The 15,252-nt window shown below is 36.0% G+C and overlaps 1 protein-coding gene across 6 annotated transcripts in view; it reads left to right on the top strand.

Annotated features, from left to right (window-relative positions):
- Cog1 (conserved oligomeric Golgi complex subunit 1) overlaps positions 1 to 15,252 on the top strand; it is a 580,539-nt gene that overhangs the window by 455,114 nt on the left and 110,173 nt on the right. For all 6 annotated transcript variants that reach the window (XR_016549365.1, XM_090403917.1, XM_090403919.1 and 3 more), the window contains exon 25: positions 12,615 to 12,691. Coding sequence is in view for 5 of the 6 variants with exons in the window: in XM_090403917.1 (XP_090260043.1) it covers positions 12,615 to 12,691 (77 nt within the window). In the remaining variant the exon portion in view is untranslated. The remainder of the gene's footprint in view (positions 1 to 12,614; positions 12,692 to 15,252) is intronic.

Raw genomic sequence — 15,252 nt, forward strand, 5'->3', positions numbered from 1 at the left:
AAGACGAAAGAGAACTACAAAAAACACTGGAACTGTTAAATGAGGAAGGGGAGAGATTTGGACTTGTTATGAACTTGGAAAAAACAAAGACAATGGTATTCGATGGGAAGAACAGGAAACAAAAGATACAAATGGATGGAATTGATATAGAAAATGTAGAACAATTCGATATTTGGGAAGTAAAATGACTTAAAGGAAGAACAAATCTGAAGGCCATGGATAACATCTGTTAAAGTAAAGTGATCAGCCTGCAAACAAAACTAAAAGTACTGGAAACATGCATGTTTAGCAGTGTACTGTACGGATCTGAAACATGGATAATAAATAAGGAATCAAGAAAAAGAATTTTGGCATTTGAAAGAACTTGCTACAGGAAGATTCTAAGAATAGGATGGGTACAGAAAATCACAAATGAAGAGCTATATCTTCACCAAAGAAGAATCTAATGCAGAAGATAATAAAATGGAAGCTGCAATTATTTGGACACATCTGTAGAATGAGTGAGGACCAGAAGATAAAGACATTTATGTTTGGTATTATGGATGGTGTAAACAGAAGAGGTAGACCATACAGAGAATGGATAGCCGACATAAAGGAAGAAGTGAAATGGGTGCACAAGAAACTGCGACACTATGCATGACAAAGAAAGGTGGAAGAAGATAGTGAAGGAGGCATCGGACACCAACGGGCAATGAGCCCATGGTTCGTGATGATGACTGACAGATATCAAAATGGTATACTGGGGATGTGAGTGCAAGATTTAAAGTAACCAGTGGTGTACCACAAGGATCAGTCTTTAGTCCACTGTTATTCAATCTGTACATTATTGAGAAGGATTTGAAGGTGATATACAGCTATTTGCTGTTGAGGCCAAGATGGGTAGGGTAATCAGGAATGCTGCTGATATGCAGTATTTGCAAATGATTTGAATAGGCTAGAATTGTGGGCATGGGAAAATGGATGTCAATTCAGTGTCAGTAAATGTAAAGTATGCACTTTGGTGTCATTAGATATCTAATGTCGTATTATATTAATCAGGCTAAGGATCTTGGAGTGTTAGTAGATAGGAAGTGGAAGTTTAGGGGCATGTGGCAAAGATTGCAAATACAACTCAAAAAATAAATGCAATGCTGAAATGAACTTTAACATGTAAAGATAAGGGTGTCATTTTGCCTCTTTACAGGGCTTTGTTAAGACCTCACTTGGACTATTGTGCACATGTCTGGTCTGGTTTCTGTTGTGATTCTGATATAGTAGAGTGCAAAGGAGTGTCTCAAAAATCATATTAGGATTGTGGAATGCTGATTATCTAGACAGACTGAGAATTTGTACACTGCTGACACTAGCAAACAGAAGAAAGAGGGGTGATATGATTGAGACTTACGAACTGCTGAAATGGTCATACATGATTTCAGTTGATGGAATTTTTCATTTTATGGAGAGTGGGAAAAGGACTAGAGGACATCCTTGGAAGCTCTGAATGGATGCCACTAAGAAGGAATGAGAGCTACATTTTTCTCTCATAGAGTGGTGCATGAATGATTGGGATTGTCATTGGATGTTGTGTGTGTAAGCGGTTCGAATGAATTCAAGAATAAGTATAATAGCTGGTGCGTGTATGTAGCCTCGCTGGATGAGTCCCTGACTCCTTGGAGGTCTCTCTTAATAATAATAATATAATAATAATAATGGTCCCAGTACCGAACCCTGTATTACTCCAATTATAGCTTTCCCACTCCCTGTTGCTGCTCACTTATATACAACTCTCTAATATCTGTCAGAGAGCCAGTTCTCAATCCATTTCATATGTCTCAACATATGTTACAACTTAGAAATCAAATTGTGTCACACTCAGTCAAATCCCTCAAGAAAATGACAGTGTATGCCTTACTCTCATCCACTATTGTTGGTCATTTGTTGTAAAAGGTTACTAAAACAAGTGCACTTTTTAACAAATTCATGCTGGCCTGCATAAATAATATTGCTCTCATCTGCTGAATTCTATATACAAGTTATTGCCAATTTCTCCAAAATCTTAATAACTACAGAAGTACAAACAGGTCGATAGTTTGATACCTCCATTCTGTCAAATTTAGTTTAATCCTAAATTTATTAATCCTAAATTTTTCCACTTGGTTAGATATAAATACATCTAACCAAGTGGGAAAAAACTTCCAACATCTTCCTCTAAATCCAGAGTAAGTTAATAATAAGGTGAGACACCTTTTGGCAACTCATATAGGTAAAGATAACTTCTCCATTGCTTCCACCTTAGTATCATCACCTCTGGGTCTGGCTCCCACTGACAAGACTTCAATAAATGGTCGAAACTGGTTGGAAGCTTGGGTGATGAATGGCAATGCTGTAGCCCATGAAGTTTTAACTAAGGCTTGGCTGTTGCTGTCATCCAGGTCCTGGGGGGGGGGGTAATGAATGCTGTAGCCCATGAAGTTAACTGAGGTACGGCTGTTGCTGTTACCCTTCAGATGACATATGAGCAAATGAGCGTCTCTGCTCAGTAGTGGGGTGAGCCTGCCATGGGGCAGAGCCAACGCTGAGAGTTCTTCTCAGTGGCAGGGTAAGCCTGTTATTGATGGGAACAATGCTGAGTTTTTGGAGTTTGACCTGTACTTGAACATTCAATAAAGATCGAAACCGGTTGGAAGCTTGGGTGATGAATGGCAATGCTGTAGCCCATAAAGTTTAACTGAGGCTCGGCTGTTGCTGTCACCCAGGTCCTGTGTGTGTGTGGGGGGGGGGGGGGGGTAATGAATGGCAATGCTGTAGCCCATGAAGTTAATTGAGGCACAGCTGTTGCTGTTACCCCTCAGATGACATATGAGCAAATGAGCGGCTCTGCTCGGTGGTGGGGTGAGCCTGCCATGGGGTAGAGCCAACACTGAGAGTTCTTCTCAGTGGCATTGTGAGCCTGTTACTGAGGTGAACAATGCTGAGTTTTTGGAGTTTGACCTGTACTGGAACATTCAATAAAGGTTGAAACCAGTCTGGGTAGTGGCCCTTCCCTTAATGCTAGCATTATACATGTCTGCAAGGAGATGTGCTTTGTACTATGGGAGATACTAAGACAAGTATTGATGAGAGCTTGGTCCACCTTTACCATGAGTTGCCTCAGTCCTGAAGATAGTTCAGGCACAAACTTTGTTTGCTTACACTTGGATAAAGGATTAAACTAAATTTATTAAGAAAATTGTGTTAATATTTCGGAAAGATTTAGGATTTAACCTATAGAAAATTAATGCTTATACTCAGAATCTTAAGAAAACTATCTCAATACTATGATAGACTGACTAGTTTCCATACACTTTTAAGCAGATGAAGAGGATACAGATTTTATTGATAGTTATATTTTTTTTAGTTTAGAAATAAACTGAAAACAGAACTTAGGAGGTCTGTATATGGTTTAAGTATTGAATATTGCACAGTCATTAGAATTGACTCGAAGTAAGGAGGCTTTATTACAAATATGAATCTTTCTTCAGTTAAGGATTTCAGCTTTAGTTGAACCTCATACCGCTAAGCTATATGGATTTTGGTACCAAAGTATTTTGTTCAGGAACTGAACAAAATGATTACAAGAAGAATTCAGTGCTAAAATTGATAAAAGATTTCTAAATTAAATAGATTGATAGAGCAGTTTACTTTATTGTTAAGGATCTGAAAGTTGAAAGAGACTTTAGAAGAGAAGAAATTTTAATTCAGAAATCTTCATAGTGATACTTCACTTATAAGAATTCCTCTGTTTTTATAAAAGAAAACTGGTTGCTACAACTGTGGTAAATAGGACCACACTTCTAGATTTTGCCATAATAAATCTCACAAGGATAGAGATAATTGCAATGGCAGTAGATTAAGTCATAATACTACTAAATCATATTTTAATGTGATTCAAAATTCTGTTTACACAAAATATAATCAATCACTCAGATTTTTCAAGAGAAACCTCTTCCATTAAACATGAAAGTACTACACAGAAGATCTTTGACCACATGAAATGTTTGTGATGTTGAACATTTGAATTTAGTAATTGCTTCAATAGCTGGCATGCCATGCAAGGTATTTTTTGACACTGGAGCATTCATTTCTGTAATCACATGAGACTTCTTGCAGAGTGTAAAGGATCAGTTGTAGTGTAATATAAAGGATTTAGACCAAAAGTAAAATTTTGAGGAATATTCAACCAGGAGATATTAGTAACAAAAGCTATATCTGTTACAATTTTCCTTTCAGATTTCCATCTTTCAATCACTTATGAGCTATTGGTCTCTTAGGTAATTCTTAGCGCATCTTTTCAAGTGTGTGATCTTGGGTGAAGAATTCTGGTGGGATTTTTCTTAATGGAATTGATTTTCAGAGAAATTGTTTTTTAGATATTATGTCTCTCCACCTCTTGATGTTTTCTCTTCTGGGTCATCATCAAAACATGTTGATTCTATTGAGAAAAGGATATGGACATCAATCCTGTTATTATTTCACCTCCCAGTCCCACCTCCTAATGAAAGGTTAAACCTGAGTGCCTGGTTGGGTTTGATGGTTATGTAATCCAGAAATCATGCTCTGAAGACTGACATGGAACTTTTTGAAGCTACTTCAGATCTTTGGTTATCATGGTGGTATTTGTCTCACAAACTGCTTATATGCATTCACTGCTCTTAATACACTTTCATTTACTGCTACAATACTTTTGTACTATTGCTTTTATCCTCATTTTTGGCAATTCAAACTGCCATTACGTCTGCAAATTCATATTGTTCTTCACACATAATCCTCTCCTGCCATCTGATTTATACACTCTCAACTTATCCATATAATCCAAGCAGTAGCTGACCTGGTTGGCCAAGTGGCAAGAACACCCATTCTCCAATTGACAGGTTGTGGTGTTCAAATTCCACCACGTGTATGGATGTTTGTAAAAGTCTGCTTCAGATGAGCATGTAAGGCTCTATGAGTTTATAAGGCTTGTCTTTTTTTTTTTTTTTTTTTATTATAAAAAAAGTACATGTTAACATACACACACCAAAATGTAAATCTGATCAAGTAGTAAACATCTTTCATTACTCATTCTTCCCATGAATAAATTACCACTACAATAGCACAAACCACTCTTTACAAAAAAAAAAAAAAAAAAAAAACCTAGTGCATGCATGCATACACATATTTTTTTTTCAGTTATTTACTTATATAAATAGGAATTGATCTTCCTTAGACCACAACTTTCTTTGAATTCACTTGCATTTCTTGTTATAATTATTCCCAATTTTTATTTCTTTTTGGAGACAAATTAGAGCACACAGTTTTCAGACAAGCATAATAGCATTCAGTGAGATTTAATAAGTAATAAATTTAATAATTTATAAGAGTACAAAAATTATTTTATGCTTATCTGCATCCTTTTAAAATTATTTGATGACAAGAACATAACTTAGTTCTTTATCATGGAAATACAGTTCTTTATGCCAAACAAATACTCAGTATAAAAATATTGCACTTTGTGACAAGCAGAAAGTATTAAAATAGCTGTTATGCTATTTACCATTTGTTGATTGAAGAAAAAAAAATTAACGTTGTTACTGTATGTGCTTGAAGGTAGAATAAGGGATCTTGCACACATTCATTCAACTTGCCGAGCATGCTGAAGTGCAATTAGGATGGAAGCAAGTGAGTTTGTGTGAAGGCACCCATGAAGCGAGTGAGTGTGAGAATGACAAGAATGACCAAGTGCGGAATCTAGTCTGTCAAGCAAAAATATTGAATAGGGTAGTAAGTTCAGGAAGTAAAGTGGATTGGGGGCCTAAAAGGATGCTGCAGTTTTTTATATACTAATGCCAGAAGTATCAGGAACAAAAGAGAGGAGTTTTCTAGCATTGGTTAGCGCAACCTCGCCACAAGTTATAGGCATTAGTAAGATTTGGCTAACAGCAGATGATTGTTAAGTTCTGAATGAAACTAAAATTAAATTAATTCACGTTTCCTTCAGACTTAACATGGATTTGCATTTTGAAACATATATTGACATATCGGATGTGCTAATTACTTGTAACTTACCAGAAACATTACTAAATTGAGGATATTTTCATTACTTCATGTTATGATGTAAATATTGTAAATTGTTTATGGTTTAAACTTTGCTACTTTTGTGTAAATACTTTTAAATTGCTGGAAGAAACAATAATCGGATTAAGTACAAATGGCCAGAATCTAAACACGTGCTACAAGTACGCATGCATCAAGTTAGATAAGCACGCAGTTCCCCCCCCCCCACACACACACACATACACCGAAGAGCACGCTAGGGGGAGACGTAGGGTGGCACGGAAAATGGGGAGGAGAAAAGCGATGACGTAGAAAGGAAGGATGGCATGCGATTTAAAAAGCGTAGCAGCGCCTAGCGGAAGCTCACTTGCTCTTGTGTTTTGGAACCTCCTTGTGGCACCTTCTCGTCTCCCATTTTCAACGAGGTCATCAAGACAAAGACTAAGGGAGCATGCCGTGATATCCATGAAAGTTTGCCGGTCAGCGATCAGCCCAGTAGAAGGAAGCCTCCAATTTCCCCGGAGATAACTAAACCATGTTGAGCCAGTTGACCAGAGAACGACGTGCACTTACTTTCGGCGGTGGAGATAAGTCCAGTCCGGACCCTCTGTAGAATATTACAGATAAGATAGAATGAACCAGGAGTCGAGAACGAATGTCCAGTCATGATGTGTGTGATGGCCAAATAGTTCCCCAGCAGTTGGTAATGTACGGTCTATGTATTAATAAGTAACTGTGTTTAAGAAGAAAGTTTGTAACTATAGGAAGGACTTTAGAGATTGTTTTCTTTTAAAGTAGAGTAATTATGAGATTTTAGTGAAGGAATTAGTGCAAAAGCACGTGGAGCTAACTTTGTGATTCAATAAGTGAATATCCTTTAGTATTGAAGTGTACAGAAGAGCATGATTGATCTTAAAATAGAATTTGTTTACTAGAATTGGTGTTTTTTTTTTTTTTTTTTTTTTGCATGCTATGATAAAAGTAGAGAGCTTGAATAACTATGCTCATCCTTTAGAATTAGTGGATTAATATATCAGTGTATGTTCATAAAGTGTAAGATGTCTGAATTGAAATTAAATGTTTTTTCTTTAAGTTTAATTGATGACTTGCCCGATTTTTTTTTCTATTGCACTTTCTCATTAAATTCGGACCATGGCGGGAGATAAATTAATAGGGAAACTACAACTGCAAAATAAGTTATAGTGAATTAAGATAGTGTGCTAAACTGTGTTCTGGTTCCTTGATTTTGCACTCTTTGTTAATCTAGTATTCAGGGTGGCGCAGTATAATAGAAATTTCCCCTGAATCCAAAAAAGGAATCAGATCCAGTATTGAAACAAAGGAATTGGTATTGTCCATTAGCAATCCCTTTGTCTTCTAACCACTTGCATCGTTCTTAAGAGTGAATAACGGTCCTGAGAAAATATTGAGATTGATTGAAATATAGAGTAAAATTGACAATTAAAGTAAGGCAAAATAAGAGAAGTTAATTAAAGTATTTGAGTTAAGAACAATAAGTACAAACGTATCCAGACAAACATTTTACAAACAAAGAATAAGAGATCAAAATTTTACGTCACAGTTCGACAGGATTTGATTTATAGACCTAAAGTACAAAAATTAAATAAATCAAAGTGAGCAGGTCATAGAGTAAATCAGGCAAGCCTAATAATTGTTGGAACTTGGATATTGTGAAAATTGTAACTGATATATCAATATGGCACTATCATCAAGTACAAGCATGGATGATACTGAATTTTTCAGAACAGTGAATCCACAGCAAGTCTTCCCACAATTCTCTGGGGAGGAAACCGATGACGTATTGGAATTTTTTACCTATGTCAAAGAACTAAGAAAATTGGCAAATTGGTCTGTCTTTCAGTTACTAATTTCACTTAGGAGTAAGTTAGTAGGAAAAGCGAAGAACTTCCTATATTCTTCCCCAATTCTCAAAGAAACACTGGACCACAAAAATTTAAGGAATCATTAATCTCAGAATTTTCCTACAAAAAGAGTCCAATCTAGCTTTAAGACAGCTTTATAATTGTGTACAAGACAACAAAGAAAAAGTAACTAACTATTTAAATAGGATAGTGACCATTGCTAGGTCCATAAGAATTTCCCCAGAAGAAAGACCTCACCTGGAATGGATCACATTCCAACAATTTAGGTTGGGGTTGCATGAAAAATTAAGGGAGGTAATATACAAGAAGAAAGCCAATATTTTAGAAGGGTGATATGAATTGGCCAAGAAAAGAGAAAGGATACTAGAAGAGATGAATCCGAATGCTTCAATGAGACAAATGTTAATGCAAGACTATTGTGCACAATTGCCACCTCTATCTACCCTAAATTGCCTCTCAGACTATATTCATGACAATAAGAATATTTGTCAGAAGCTCAATAAGGGCGATATGGTGCCATTGCACAAAGAGGCCAGAATAAGGGATCAGCAGAGAGAGACAGAGGAAAAGAGAGCGAAGCACCCAAATCAAGTCCACCCAAGGTGACTAATTCCGAATTGCTAGGGAATCCTAAATTCAAAATGGATTGTAGAAGCGAAGGGACAATTATTAAGGCCCCGAATGTCACTAGCCACAAGCCAGATACTTTGAATCATGAATTTTACAGGATGCAAAATGTGGCAGTGGCAGAAGTTAAAGGACGACTACCCTTGTCACTTGTACAAGGTCTAGTTGAAGAAGTTCCGTGTCAAATACTACTAGACACTGGAGCTCATATATCGGTCATTCCCCTATCCCTAGTAAATAAGTTCATAAATTACTTCCCTTATAACACTACCCAACTGCAAAATCCAGTAAAAATTACTGGAATTGCAAAAGTTGAGTTACAATAAAAAAAATAATGGTCAAATTCTACATACCCTGTTTTCCGGTAAAATTCTCCCATGAACTCCTTATCCTTCTGGAAATAGCTGACACCAGTGACCAAGTAATTTTGGTTCTGGACTTCCTGGAAAAACACAATTTCGTGTGTGATTTTGCTACAGGAACTATTTCTATATGTGGGGTGAAATATCACCCAATGTTTAAAAGAGGGAATGAAAAGAGAGAATGTGACACACTAGAAATAGAGATGGTAAGCCCCAGAGAAGAATTAAGTGACAGGAAAAGGAAGTTGCTGCTCGACACCAGCTCTCCAGAATCTGAACAAGATAAAGTAGGAATAGGGGAATTTATTCAGGGGATGTTCAAACAATACCCTCGAGTCTTCACAGAGGACATTAGCTCATTGTCATGCATGGAGACAAAGTAGAACATTCCACCCAAATCACGACCGACTCACCCGTGCACATTAAGCAGTACCAAACCCCCCTTAAATACCTAGATAGACTTCAAACCTTGTTACAGGATTATGAAAGAGCCGGAATCATAGAGAGGTCAAACTCCATATGGAACAGCCCTTTTATATTAGTTTAGAAGCCTGATAGAGGGTTAAGATTTGTTTTAGACCTGCGTGAGGTTAACAAGGTCACAAAACCCATTGACTTCCCTCTTTGCAACATCGAGGAATTATTACTAAGTCTTGAGGGAGCAAAATTCTTCTCGAAATTAGACCTGAACTCAGGCTATTTCCAGATCCCTCTTAGGAAAGAAGACAGTCAGTACTTTGCCTTTATGACTCGATGGCAGAAGTATCAGCTCTGTCGACTTCCTCAGGGAGCCAGGAACTCATCCATGATCTTTTAGTGTCTAATGAACACTGTTCTCTCAGACATGCTAGGGAGGGGAGTCACGTGTTTCCAAGATTACCTGTCGGTCTACTCTCCAGACCTAAATTCAAATAAACAGATTCTCTTAGGGGGGTTAGATAGGCTGGACAAAGCGCATCTTTCATTGAAATGCTCTAAATGCAAGTTATTCATGAAAGAGGTTTTATACCTGGGACATATTGTAAGTGAGGCTGGAATAGTCCCCACTCAAGGGAACGTTACCACCATATTGAAGGCGAGAATTCCCACATCGGTCAGACAAGTTCGAAGATATTTTCAGATAAGTTCGGAGATATTTTGAAAAAAAATTTACAGTATAAGCTATATTAGAGGATAAAATCATCGAAGTTAAAAATCAATTGCCTAAATTTTTATTTAATGTCTAAATGTTTGATTGATCTATGAATTTACGAAAAAAAAATTAAGTTAAGATGTTTGAACAGTGCTCGACTTTTTCATCTTGTCATGCAATTTGCGATACCTGGTGACCGCTTTATCAAAGATTTTGGTGGACTTCGAAGCTTTGTTCCATATCAGGATCAGCATCGAACAAAATTTCCTTAGCATGCTCAGTGTGATTGTAAACTAGCTCATGTTCTGTTGCAGTAGCTTCTTAGGTATCGTAACATTCTCTTTTTGTTCACACTCCTTATCTTCTTCATATGCATATTGTTCTTCTAGTTGAAGGAGATCATTCTTGCTTAACTGTTCTGAATGGGAATCGAGCAAGTTTCTCACGTCTTCATTATCCGGTTCATTAAATCCAAGTTCTTTTCCAATTGTGCTGATTTCTTCAATAATGCTAGATCTTGGATTTTGCACATGATAAACTAACATAGGGTTGAGTTTAAAGTCGCCTTCTGCATTGCCTCCTAATAAAAGTGTACAATCTTTAGATACTTTGTATCCTAGTTGAGATGCTTTAGTTATATATATATATATATATAGCTAGGAAAGTTTTTGTCAGCATATGCTTCCAAAACAGACCAGTTTCATTGATTGAATATTTGACAATCGTCATAATCACCCTCCTTTGCAATTCTTCAGGAAACTTGGCTGCAGAATCTTTATCAGCAATAGCAGATTCCCAAGTTATTCTTACGTTGTGCAGGCCAGCTCGGTTTTAAAATGGTCAAACCATCCTAAACTCACAGTAAAGCTTTTGCATTCCTCTTGAAATTTGGTCTCTTTCAATGAGGTAAAAATATCGAGAACTTTTGCCTGAATATTCCCTGTACTAATAGGTATTCTTTTTTGGTTACAATCATCAATCCAGAGTGATAGAAGACATTCCGTCCCAATGATTAAATGTCCTCTATTTCAGGTGATCTGCATGCTTAAAGAAGCAGTAGCAACTTTTTCTCCTTCTTTGAATTCTTTGCTCTTGTTTAATATAGTCTGAACTGTAGACTAGCTATATCCCAGATCTAGAACAATCGTATTACAAGCGCCACTTTCATGTTTCTTAATGACTTCCAGCTTTTCCTGTAACGTAATTATTTTTCTTCTCTTTTTATTACTGCCACTCTCTTTATCAGTCGTTCTCTTTTCTGTATCAGGGGTTGAATATAATAAAGCCGTATAGGTATCTAAATTAAAGCAAAATGAAGGAAAAGTAATTGAGCAAGAGAACAGAGATTGCATGTGCACTTGCGATGATAGCTTTGAATCAACTGCCAAGTATCGCTAGCCACTTCCCACTGGCTGCTACATTGACAAGTGCCACTGCTCAGTGCAGATTGGCAACAAAAAATTTTGCATAACGTAAAAAATCACATTAACAGATTAATCACATGCTTAAAGCAGGATACTGATATATATATATAAAGTTATTTTATTTTGTGAATTAATTTTTAATTTTGTATCTATTTTATTTAGTAATATTTCTATTTTATTTTTATTTAAAGTTTTTTTTTTTCACCAGAGGTCAGGCTAGGGTAAATGATTATTAACAAAGTATTTAAATTTTTCTTACTTTTGTGTCATATAGCTTGTGTCTTGTACATATGTATGTTTTCCTGATGATTACCTCAATACAGAAATCAAAACATCAAGTATTATTTTCTTAATTAGAAGTAGAGTAATTACTCCAACAAGTGTGTTTTTGTCTCCATAAATTCTTCACTATGAATGCTGACCACTGTGTAACCCTAAAAGAAAGAAGTCTCCCAAAGGAAATCTTTGAGAACTGTTATAAAAGAAGACTAACAGAAAACACGAAGAAGCTTGAATACTTGTTTTTATAATTTTATGCTGCTTGCTGTATAGTATAGACTGGTTCCAGAACATTGCCTCACTATGGACAGAAGGAAACAAGCCTAAAAATGAAATATATATTTAGGAGAGTAACATTCACTATGTAACCTGGTAATGATGGTTATAGTGAGTGTTCCACTCACTATAACCATCTTTCAAGTTTCATTGTCAGAATATACGCTCCTATCCCTGTTCAATAAATGAAAAATCTAGTGCTTAATAAATACTTGATAAATACTTAACCCAGCTGAGACTTTTTGAATTCTTAATCCCCCCCCTCCTCCCCACTGTGCTCCATCTACCTGTAACATTCTTATGTTTCTAATTGGTGTGTCTCTAGTCTCTTTCTGCATAACTATGATTTTCTCTTAGTTGATCACTAGCAATAATTTATGGTAAGAGTGCAGTGCTGCCATATTCTTTATTAATTCACATATGAATAAAGAATATGTGAATTAATATTGTTACTGTTAATTTTTATATATGACATATGCCTTGTATTTTATTAATTTAATTTTAATTTTTTTTTAATTTGGTATCTGTTGCCTCTTTATTGCATATTATTAATTTATAGGTTTCCTCATCTCTGCACAATGCTTTATTTGATATTTGTTCTGAAATCAATCAAGGGGGAGGTCATGCAATCAGGAGGTAGGTTTTATTTTAAGTATTATCTGTTACACACAAAAATACAAGACTTGGTTCAGAATTTATTTTTAAAAGAATATTTCATTGATGAATGATTAAACTATTCATATTAGCGTGTGTAGCTCAGTAGAAGTGCCGTTTGTTTGCACTCTACAGCGCTTCACCACACGACGAAAGGCATTCGAATCTAGTTGCCGACTAGAGGAACTTTTTCTAAGCCTTTTCTCGACCGGTTCCAGAGTTAGTCAATCTCTGGCACGGGCTAGAGGTTTTTCCTCCTGGAAACTCGGGTTTTTCGTCCCATAAACTAAAGAAAATCGGCCGTCGAACCCACACTATTTTCAGACATTAAAAATATTGTGTTAGGGTTGGGGACCACCAGATGGTGGCACTTATTAGCTGCCTTCTTCACTGTGTGCCGATTAATTAGTGATAGCCTTCAGCCAGCTATCTCTGATTGGCTACCAGTGGAGATTGAATTGCCCACTCAGTCTCCAAAAGTTAGATAGGGCTAAAAAAAATGGCCTCGCCTACTCCCTATACGAGAACAAAAAGGTGTTAGCTGATTTTTTTTTTATATATATTATTTATATTTATTTACATATATTTTTTATTATGATTCTGAAGTGTGATACAATAAGAAAAAGTAAACACATGATCAAAAAAAAAATTAAGAAAATCATCACTGTCATACACACACATAAGAGGGTGGTCTGAAAAGTTCTCGGTCTCGACCATAGATGGCAACACTTTTGGCAAGAGATATTTTTTCTAAGTTGGTGCATCTGCCATGTGAAATTGCAAGTTATTCTATCAAGTAGTTTGTTTTATACAGCAGTCTGAAGCAAAAGCATTGTCTGTATCTCTTGAAATGGATAAAATTGAGTATCGCGCAGTTATAAAATTCTTTGTAAAAGGTTTAACACCAAAAGAAATTCATTAAGTTCATAAAAGTTTATGAACTTCGAATTTGTTTTTCGACAATTAAGAAATGAGCTGCTGAGTTTAAACTTAGCCGTACCAGCCTTGAAGATGATCCAAGTGAGGGACGTCCAAAAAGTGTAATTCAAAAGAATGTGTAGGATATATTTTGCATGAAGATATGCAAATGAAAAAGCTTTGCGCAAGATGGGTGCCCCACAGATCAAAAATGCACTTGCATGAAAATCTCTGAATAGTGCTTGGAACATTTTAACAAGAATAAAACTGATTTTGTGCATCAATTTATTACTATGGATGAGACTTGGATTCACCATTACACACCAGAATCCAAACAGCAGTCAAAACAGTGGACAAAAGCCGGTTGTTCGGCGCCAAAGAAGACAAGTCGGTTCCATAAGCAGGAAAGGTCAGGGCATTGGTGTTTTAGGATGCTAAAGGCATTTTGTTTATTAATTATCTTGAAAAGGGTAAAACAATAACCGGGGAATATTATTCCAATCTTTTAACCAGACTAGACGAAAAAATTCATGAGAAAAGACCCGGTTTGCAGAAGAAAAAAATCATCTTTCATCAGGACAATGCACCTGCCCACAAAGGTGTTTTGGCAATGGGAAAATTAAGGGATCTGCACTATGAATTGTTGGAACATCTACCCTATTTCCCCAGATTTGGCTCCCTCTGACTTTTATCTCTTCTCAAAACTTTTTGGGAATTTTGAAATTGACACAATTTGTAAAATTAACACAAATCAGAAGTGTTGATTTTTGCTGTTAGAATCCCAGCTATATAATCATTATCATCACATTCCTGATATGTATCTCAAGGGGGTGTACAGGATATTATGATAATATTATCTAAGAAGTTTACATTTATTACTAACTACCTGTCAAATTTCCTGCAAGTTAATTTTGTCAGATCTTTATGCTAAGAGAGTTGTCTTCTTAAATCCTTATGTACATCAATCCACTAAGATCTTGGTCTTCTGCTGGATCTTTTTATGGCCATCCAGGCATTAAACACTAACTCTGCTGACCATACCATTGTACATCAGAATTTCTCACACATTCCTGAATATTAACAATGTCAAGTTTCTTCCGGATGTCTTCATTAATATGATTCTACCACTGATGCCATCTGTTCCCTCTCTAATTTTTGTGAGAACTCATATCTGTTGCTTCTAATCTTTGAATTAGTTTTTATTTTGAACCCAACATTCAGACCTGTAAGTCAAAATTAGTTTGAACACTTCCTCCAGCTGCTTTAGTATTTTGACTGATTTCCCATATTCCATATAAATTTATTTAGGTGACCAAGTGCATACCAGCTTTGCTTATTTCATTGTCTATTTCCATATCTAATTTTACCGTCTTCACTAGAAAATGCTCCTGAATAGCTGAAACATTTTGCCTTTTCTAGAAGTTCTTCATTGAAAGTATATCCCAATGTTTTCCATGTTCCTGTTCTTTATGGTATTGGCAATTTTAATCTGATTTTCATACTAAATTTTTTATAGCATTAGCACTAGAATCTAGATGGATTAATGTAGTAGTATGAAGTGCCTTAGATGATAGTTGTTATCTAAGATCTGGCTGTATTTGTGTTCTGACAGATAATGGACTACT

The sequence above is a fragment of the Typopeltis vanoorti genome, chromosome 14 (assembly GCF_054136105.1).
Source record: "Typopeltis vanoorti isolate ZY-2024b chromosome 14, IOZ_Tvanoo_1.0, whole genome shotgun sequence".
Taxonomy (NCBI): domain Eukaryota; kingdom Metazoa; phylum Arthropoda; class Arachnida; order Uropygi; family Thelyphonidae; genus Typopeltis; species Typopeltis vanoorti.